At 45.4% G+C, this 9,416-nt stretch overlaps 1 protein-coding gene across 1 annotated transcript in view; it reads left to right on the top strand.

Annotated features, from left to right (window-relative positions):
* Positions 1–9,416, top strand: part of LOC111973653 (PH domain leucine-rich repeat-containing protein phosphatase 2-like) — a 48,993-nt gene that overhangs the window by 21,782 nt on the left and 17,795 nt on the right. The window contains exons 6-10 of the mRNA XM_024001016.2: positions 2,795–2,949; positions 4,193–4,339; positions 4,918–5,148; positions 7,310–7,512; positions 7,635–7,695. Of these exons, the coding sequence (XP_023856784.1) occupies positions 2,795–2,949; positions 4,193–4,339; positions 4,918–5,148; positions 7,310–7,512; positions 7,635–7,695 (797 nt within the window). The remainder of the gene's footprint in view (positions 1–2,794; positions 2,950–4,192; positions 4,340–4,917; positions 5,149–7,309; positions 7,513–7,634; positions 7,696–9,416) is intronic.

The raw sequence follows: 9,416 nt of genomic DNA, 5'->3' as shown, positions 1-9,416 counted from the left end.
CCACTGCAAACAAGTACAAGCCACCTGGCCTGGCATGATTATTCCCCATAATCCACCCATCTCATCACCCTTACCTCTATTCTTCTCCCTCATCTCTTCTGCCCCTCCAGTCCTTTTCTATCTCAATCCTCCCTCCATCTTAATCTGGGGCAGCAGTAGACTGTTGGGAATAGTAACCCGAAGTTGTAAGATCGATATCCACGAGCCTGACACGGTAAAAAAGTCTGGTACTTCTAACCTGAAACAAGGCAGTTAGACCCCGTACTATCTTAGGCGTCATTGAAAATAAAATTGTCTTAACTGCTTGCCTAGTTCAAATCAAAGGTAAAATACGATCTTTTAAAAATCTCAGCCCACCTCTCTCTACTCCTCCATTACCTTTGCCTTCATCCAAAGCCTCTTCGTCTCTGTCCCCACTAAACTCTCTTTTCTCCCTCTCTCTTCCTTCCTCTCACTCCCCCTACCACTCTCTTCTTCTCTCTTCTGTCTCTCAATCCCCTACTCTCTCTCTTCTTCCTCATCCCCTACATTCTCGTCTCCCTCGTATCATGCTCTTCTGTCTCTTCCTCGTGCTCTTGTCTCTCACCGCGTCATCTCTCATACTCCTCTCTTCTCTTCTCTCTCCTCTCCCCTAGATCATCTCTCTCTTCTTCCTCTCACGTCCCCCACATCTCTCTCTTTCTCCCTCTCTCTTCTTCTCCATACACTCCCCCTAAATCTCTTCTCTCTTTCCCTACATCCACTCCCTACATACTGGGCATCAAGAGCTCCCACTGCTGCCTAGCTGGCATCTACCCCACAGGCTGCTCTCCTCTCTCAGGCCAGTCAACATGCAGGTCACTTCCCCCAGCCTTTCTCTCTGTCTATTTCGATTTCTATTCTCTCTCATTTCTCCAAATCTCTCTCCCTCCTTCTCTCTCAACTCTCTTCATCTGTCTCTCTCTGACCGGCGCTCGATGGCCTTTTAACAGCTAGCTCATGAGTACTCTAAGATTTTGTCTTTGTTTATCCCTAAAAGCAATGATGTGACGACATGCTCTGCTGAGCAACCAATCTATTTTCTGGGGTGTTGCACAGTATGCAGTCCTGTGGTGGATTGAAGCGAGCATGTTTTCAGACTGAGAAATGTATTAAACTACAACCCCCAGACAGACAGTGTCCTCCCTGTGCTGACAACTATAGAGTCGATCTTTTCAGAGCTGAAGGAAATGCTGTTCAGCTGCATTCTGCACATGTAGATAAGTGAGCAATGACTGTATGAGCATAGCCAATGAAGCGCGATGGCAGGACAGGGAGTGCTGAACAATGCAAAACATCTAGACTAAAATCAGATATAGTCAGGGGTGAAAGTAAGCCAGAGCGGTCCAGTACGGAGTCCTGGCAAAATAAATAGTAAGGGTACACCGTACCGGTAAAACATGAGCCTGTCATAATAATTAAAACAGATTCCAAGAAAACTGTAGGCTATTACACTATTTATCATTAGTCATGTGAAAGATTTGCGTATTGACTTGAAGAGGTGTGGAATAGCCTACGCTCAGTGCCGTTTGGGTCGACGATAGCATTGAAATTTTGCCAAAGCAGAGATGAGTGGCCAAGACCGAGACGCGCACGGACAGAGTGTACACATCAATTCAGGTTACAAGACTTGTAGGCCTAATGAAGGACAATCACAGAATGCCATTCATAAGACTTTTGGTGTTTTGTAACTGATGTCTCTTTGCATTTATCAAGTGGCGGGTGCACAGTGCACTTGTATGGATGCCAGAATGATAGTTGGAATAGTGTGTGTATATTTTAACTAGGCAAGTCAGTTAACAACAAATTCTTATTTACAATGACGGCCTAGTAACAGTGGGTTAACTGCTTTGTTCAGGGGCACAACAACAGGTTTTTAGCTTGTCAGCTCGGGATTCGATCTAGCAACCTTTCAGTTATTGGCCCAACGCTCTAACGACTAGGCAGGTGCTCTAACGACTAGGCTACCTGCCGACCCAAAACGGAAGTAACCGAAACGGAATTCTGGATGGGAGTCTGGACACTGAATGTAGGCTTCATATGTAGCGTATTATAATGTTAACTCCTGCAGAATTGTGTTCCTTGCAGTAAAATGATAGACCAAATGTACATATTTGTCTCGGGAACAGGAGTGTCAAAATATGATTGAAATGTGCGTTTAGGGACCGTGCTGTGTAGCCTAAATGTGCAATTTCTTTCAGCGACATAGAAGCTCAAAGTATTCCGTTTTCAACCACATGAAATATCCATCAAAGACTAATTGAAATACTCTCAGAACTCCTATTAAATKAATAGGGATTCTATGTAATTCTATGATTAGGACTATAAACAATTTTAAAAGCACTTGCACACACAGGAGGTCCCGTTCCGGGGAAGAAATGAAATCTACTTTCACCCCTGGATATACACCTCTGTGGAGTTCATGCTGCCAACTCTACTAGACCACAACACTAGAGCTGTGTGAACATCCTGTTTTGTTATGGACTCACAACATGACCTTATCAGTATTCCTTTATTTATAATGCTCCATAAATCATTCTGTAATGCTGAAGACAGCGTATGATTCCAACTTCCCTTCTGTGATCGAATCATTATTGAACCAACTCAACCTTTTTTAATTAAAGTTGTCYGTTACTCTGTGTGTGTTTGTGTGCAAACCTCATTTGCTCCATGCAGGTGGTTTCTGGTCAAAACCTTGTTCTATTATCACTAAGCTTCATTAAAAAAAACTATTTGGGAGCAGTAAACAGTAAAGGGACATGTCCTGTGTTTGCAGGTGGTTTCTCAGACCATCAGCCTGGTGGATCTGTCATGCTACAGTCTGGAGGAGGTGCCAGAGTACCTGTTCTACAGCCAGGACCTCACCCATCTCAACCTCCGACACAACTTCATGTCCCTGCAGGGCCCCGGAGGCCTGCTCAACCTCCCCAGGTAAATACACTCTCTCACCAGGCAGGGCAGCACCCARCCACTGACACACYTTACTCAGGAAAAYCCTACCTAATACKAAGTCCAAACATGCCAAGCAAAACCTGTAGCCCAATACCAATCCTGCCAAATCTCCCAACTMAACCTGCCCAGTAACWCMCTTACCTCAATACTAAATCYTMATCYGTYSACAGATMWACTTGTCCTCMCTGTTACAATGYAATGTGTGGTMRTGTTACAACAMAGTCTGACYGTTTTACCCAAATGCATTATGTAAGCATGTMATAYGATKTTCTRCAAGTAYGTACGTTGTTTATCACAGATCTTGTTTTATGGTCTAGTCGGTGCTGATAMGTTYTYCTGACTGTATATCTSTYGTTTGTGGTCKRYKCWSAGASASWGKKKYWSMSYSYRYATMWCMTYKKGKGRGRKTGGAGGGGCRCKWAGCTCARTGTCCACTYCTATGGTMCAACTGRAGCATATTTGAACAAGCTRGCATTCTCAAAAGAGAKAATKMTATTAAATGTTAATGATCTACTACCCTCTGTAGTACTTCCTGTTGTATGGCAAGCATTACAGGAAGGGCCGAGATGGAATAAGTGGTGTACGTGTGTGAAGGGCTGTGGAAAGAACACATTCTAGAGGATCTACTGTGCCGGGTAGCTGAGAGGAATAAAATGTACACATCACTCCATCTCTCTCTCTCTCTGTGTCTTGTCTGTCTGTGTCTCTCTCTCTGTGTGTTCCTGTCACTCCCTTTATCTGTATATTTAGAGTCAGAGCAGGGCTAGGAGAGTGAGGGAGGCTGATGGAGCCTGAKKGGGGGAGGAGGGGGTGGGGAGGTTCTTCTTGGATGTGGTCTGTGCTCTAACATGTGTTGTGACTCATAACGGCCACCTCCATCCCCCATCCGTTCTGCATCACTTCATTCACTAAAATGCTTGTATTGCTACTTTGTGTGTGTGAGATGGGGTTTTGGTTTTGATATGGATATGATACCCACCGGTCCGTGAAGAGGACTCGATGCGAAAATGTAAAATGTCAACAGCCTGTAGTAACGAGGACACAAATTCCAATGGAGCGATTTAAGATGAACGAGACTACCGGAGCCAACGCAATGAGCCCACAAAATACATCTATTTTTATAATCAGACTTGTCGCAACAAGCAAAGCGTTGCGTTTGGTCATTCATTGAACATGTCAGAAAAGCCAGCTCCAGTTTTTCAAACCCTTTCTTTCTCCTCAGGTTTTCCCAGCTGAAGAGCCTGAACCTTTCGCATAACCGCCTGGGAGTGTTTCCAGAGTCTGTCTGTGAGATCCTCACCCTGACAGAGCTCAACCTCTCCTGTAACGGCATGAACACTGTCCCCGCACAGATAGGCAACCTCCAGAGGTAAGACCGTCACACATATACACCCTATATCAGTCCGCCAAAAATATATCTTCTTTTCAGTTTGGCATAGAGTACATTCTAACATTCCCACTCTAGTTGTGTTAGGTAGGGTGTAATTCCATGATGGTCAATATGAGTATCAGTTCCTCTATGTACTGGATGTTGGGTTGGACATTTTGTGCTGCTGGGTGCAGTACACTCCACTCGCTCCGCTGCTCGCCTCTCCACATTAGCCCCTTTCTGGCCACATGAGCCCACCTCCTCCTCTTAGCAATGAATCATTATCAAGCTCGTTATCGCTGTGTGTGTGTGTGTGTGTTTGTGTTTTAATTGAACCAATGCATTAAGTTCAGCTGTTTGTTGTTATGCAATCAGATTAAATCAAGCTTTAGAATCAGGCCAGTTTTCATGCTCTCAGCTCACTTACTGCAGCATGATGCTTAATGTAGAATGATTTCAAATATACAAACACCGACGTTTTCACCTCTCATTATGGAATGCCAAACAGTTGTGTATCCTCAGAAAACAGAGATGAAAGAAATGAAATGTAAATGTAAATGTAGGTCTCTGTCCCCCAGTCTGCAGACCCTGTCTCTGGATGGGAATCAGTTGAGCTTCCTTCCTGAAGAGCTTGGCGGCCTAGCTCAGCTCAGCAGCCTGGGGCTTTCCTTCAACAACTTCCCCCACATCCCTGGTGTGCTGGATAGGCTGAGTGGCATGGACAGGTTAGCCATGGCTGGGAACAGGGTGGAGACCCTGGAGCTGGGGATCCTTGCCAGGATGAGCCACCTCAAGAACATCGACCTGCGGTGAGGAACTAGACCAGTCTGTACTCTCTGCCCCCCCTGTCTGTCTCTCTTTCTATTCCTATTTCTCGCTCACTCTCCCTCTCTCATCCCTCAGTGTGTACACTCTACTCATCAGTCACAGCATGCATAATGCAGGGTCAATACACAATGGTAATAAGATCTCCCCTGTCAGTAAATCTCACAGAGTTGGCAGCAGCGGTTCAATGTATCCCCCCCAAATTTCCCCCACCCCGATGCCTGACCCTGCCTCACCCAGCCATTTTCATATAAAATGCCTTTCTCATCTCTCTATCCAGCTCTGATGCAGCCATTGATATTGAGGTTGATCCCCCAAAAACCTGCAGTATCACCCCCTTGATTCCCTGTCACTGTTTTAAAGTTTAGTCGTTATTCATCTCTCTCCTCCCATCTTTCTCCCTCTCCCTCTATCTATCTCTCTCTCGCTCCCTCTTTCTCGCTCCCTCTCTCTTTCTCTGCCTCACCTTGAGAATGAGTTATTGGGTGGAGGGATGGGCTGGATTTATGGGGGCTGGGTGCCTGCAGGATTAGGAGGCCAGTTGGGCTCATAAAAGGGAGAGGAGAGGTACTGCAGAGTGAGATCAGATCAAGGAGACACACAGGGCCAGTCTGGAACTCATCAGCCAGGCAAAGAGGATGGATGGACTAATGCTCTTCTCCGCTCCTCATCTGAACTGGCCTCTGGTTTGGAGGAGGAGCACCAATACTCTTTTTCTAGTTGCTGACTATATTCTGTCTTGTGTATGTCTGCTGTCAGCATTCTAACCCAGTGTTCTGTTTGTCTGAAGCCAGTGCTTTAACATCATGTTGATGTTAATATCTTAATTCTATGTGTATGAGGCCTGTGTGTTAATTAAGCAATAAGGCCCGAGGGGGTGTGGTATATGGCCAATATACCACGGCTAAGGGCTGTTCTTAGGCATGACTCGTTGGATACAGCCCTTAGCCATGGTATATTGGTCATATACCACAAAGCCCGAGGGGCCTTATTGCTATTATAAACTGGTTACCAACGTTATTAGAGCAGTAAAAATACACGTTTTGTTATACCCGTGGTATACCACCGCTGTGGTAATAGTAATTAATAATTAATAATAATAACCATTCAGGGCTCGAACCACCCAGTTTATAATGCTGTTTATACCATGGCGTTGTTGAATACTCATTTCTGATTGGCTTGAAGGGCATTCAAGAGTGTGCATTATTTCCCTATAACGCATGGTATATCAGCAGGGTAGAATTCAATGGCTATAGTTCATACATGTTCTATGTTTGAGCTGCTTTTGAAAGCAAAGTCAAATTGAAAACATTATTGGCATTGTTAAGTGAACACATTTCTAGTGGTAAATTCTAGTAGTATTATGGTATAAAAGGGATAATCAACTTGGGGCTGTATGTGTTCTCTGGAAAATGCAACTCCGTGGAAGGTCAGTTCCACTCCTCTGGCGCGTTGTGTTGGAACACACCTTTCACGTTGTGAACGCATAGCCCCTTGTTCATTTTCCCTTACATACTGTATGAGGCCTGGGTGTTAATGCTGTGTACTGTATGAGGCCTGGGTGTTAATGCTGTAATATGTATGAGGCCTGGGTGTTAATGCTGATATACTGATGAGGCCTGGTGTTAATTGCTGTGTACTCGAATGAGGCCTGGGTGTTAATGCTGTATTAACTGATTAGAGGCCTGGGTGTTAATGCTGTATACTGAATGAGGCCTGGGTGTTAATGCTGTATACTGAATGAGGCCTGGGTGTTAATGCTGTGTACTGTTGAGGCCTGGGGTTAATGCGTATATACTGTATGAGGCCTGGGTGAATGCTGTATACTGTAATGAGAGCTGGGTTTAATGCTGTATACTGAATGAGGCCTGGGTGTTAATGCTTATTACTGAATGAGCCTGGGGTTAATGCTATGTACTGATAGAGCCTGGGTGTTAATGCTGTGTACTGTATGAGGCCTGGTGTTAATCGACGTTAAGTATAGCTGTGTATACTGATGGCCTGTAATAGCTACGTAGTGGCCTGGGTGTTAATGCTGTGTACTGTATGAGGCCTGGGTGTTAATGCTGTATACTGTATGAGGCCTGGGTGTTAATGCTGTATACTGTATGAGGCCTGGGTGTTAATGCTGTGTACTGTATGCAGGCTGAACGGTCTGCGCTGGGTGAAGAGTGAGGCCCTGGAGGCAGTGAAGCAGGTGACCCAGCTAGACCTGAGGGACAACCACTTGGCCACCCTGGACCTGAGCTCCATCTGCAGCCTGGAAACCCTGCACTGTCAGAGAAACCAGCTGAGGGCCCTAACACTGAGTGGCTTCACCCTGCGCACACTCCACGCCAGCAGCAACCGTGAGTGGAGCACCTCCCTCCCTGGCCCTGTCTCTCCAGGCCCTCTACCACTGTTACTGTTACATAATGCATATAGCCATCACTAGCTTGGCTGCTGATCACTGCTTTTCCTCTACCCACAGGCCTGACCACAGTCAACATCTACCCAGTACCCAACCAGCTGACACAGATGGACCTATCACGGTGAGTGCTGTGTGGCCAGGGCCTCAGTTTCTCAATCAGTAAGGAAGAGGTGTTAATAATGTTATTAATCCATCAACGTTCTTCTTCTCATCATGAACTTGGTGTGTTGGTACCTTTTTTCATATACGGTGCATTCGGAAAGTATCCAGACCCCTTCACTTTTCCACACTTGGTTACGTTACAACCTTATTCTAAAATTGATTAAATAAAAAAGTTCCTCGTCAATCTACACACAATACCCCATATTGACCAAGCGAAAACGGGTTTTTAGGAATGTTAGCAAATGTATTAAAAATAAAAAACAGAAATACCTTATTTACATAAGTATTCAGACCATTTGCTTTGAGACTCGAAATTGAGCTCAGGTGCRTCCTGTTTTCATTGATCATCCTTGAGATGTTTCTACAACTTCATTGGAGTCCACCTGTGGTAAATTCAATTGATTGGACATGATTTGGAAAGGCACACAGCTGTCTATTTCAGGTCCCACAGTTGACAGTGAACGTCACAGCAAAAACCAAGCCATGAGATCAAAAGAATTGTAGATAGAGCTCCGAGACAGGATTGTGTCGAGGGGGAAGGGTACCAAAACATTTCTGCAGCATTGAAGGTCTCCAAGAACACAGTGGCCTCCATCTTTCTTAAAAGGAAGAAGTTTGGAACCACCAAGACTCTTCCTAGAGCTGTCCGCCCAGCCAAACTGAGCAATCGGGGGAGAAGGGTCTTGGTCAGGGAGGTGACCAAGAACCCGATGGTCACTCTGATAGAGCTCCAGAGTTCCTCTGTGGAGATGGGAGAACCTTCCAGAAAGACAACCATCTCTGCAGCACTCCACCCATCAGTCCTTTATGGTAGAGTGGCCAGATGGAAGCCACTCCTCAGTAAAAGGCACATGACAGCCCGCTTGGAGTTTGCCAAAAGGCACCTAAAGGACTCTCAGCCCATGAGATACAAGATTCTCTGGATTGATGACACCAAGATTGAACTCTTTGGCCTGAATGCCAAGCGTCATGTCTGGAGGAAACCTGTTACCATCCCTACAGTGAACCATGGTGATGGCAGCATCATGCTGTGAGGGTGTTTTTCAGCGGCAAGGACTGGGAGACTGGTCAGGATGATGAACGATCCAAAGTACAGAGAGATCCTTGATGAAAACCTGCTCCAGAGCAATCTGGATCTCAGACTGGGGCGAAGGTTCAACTTCCAACAGGACAACGACTTTAAGCACACAGCCAAGAAAAGGCAGGAGTGGCTTTGGGATAAGTCTATGAATGTCCTTGAGTGGCCCAGCCAGAGCCCATACTTGAACCCGATCGAACATCTCTGGAGAGACCTGAAAATAGCTGTGCAGCAACGCTCCCCATCCAACCTGACGGAGCTTGAGAGGATCTGCAGAGAAGAATGGGAGAAACTCCCCAAATACAGGTGTGCCAAACTTGTAGCGTCGAACCTAAGAAGACTTGAGGGTGTAATTGCTGCCAAAAGTGCTTCAGCAAAGTACTGAGTAAAAGGTCTGAATACTTGTAAATGTGATATTACAGTTTTTTGCTTTGTCATTATGAGGTATTGTGTGCAGATTGATGAGGGGGGAAAAAACGATTTAATCTATTTTAGAATAAGGCTGTAACGTAACAATGTGGGAAAAGTAAAGGGGTCTGAATATGTCCGAATGCACTGTATATGTACAGTTGGAGGTAAAAAGGTCTTATATCCCCTTTGAC

This window comes from Salvelinus sp. IW2-2015, linkage group LG15 (genome assembly GCF_002910315.2).
Source record: "Salvelinus sp. IW2-2015 linkage group LG15, ASM291031v2, whole genome shotgun sequence".
NCBI classification, from domain to species: Eukaryota; Metazoa; Chordata; class Actinopteri; order Salmoniformes; family Salmonidae; genus Salvelinus; species Salvelinus sp. IW2-2015.
This window is presented reverse-complemented; position numbering and strand designations above follow the sequence as displayed.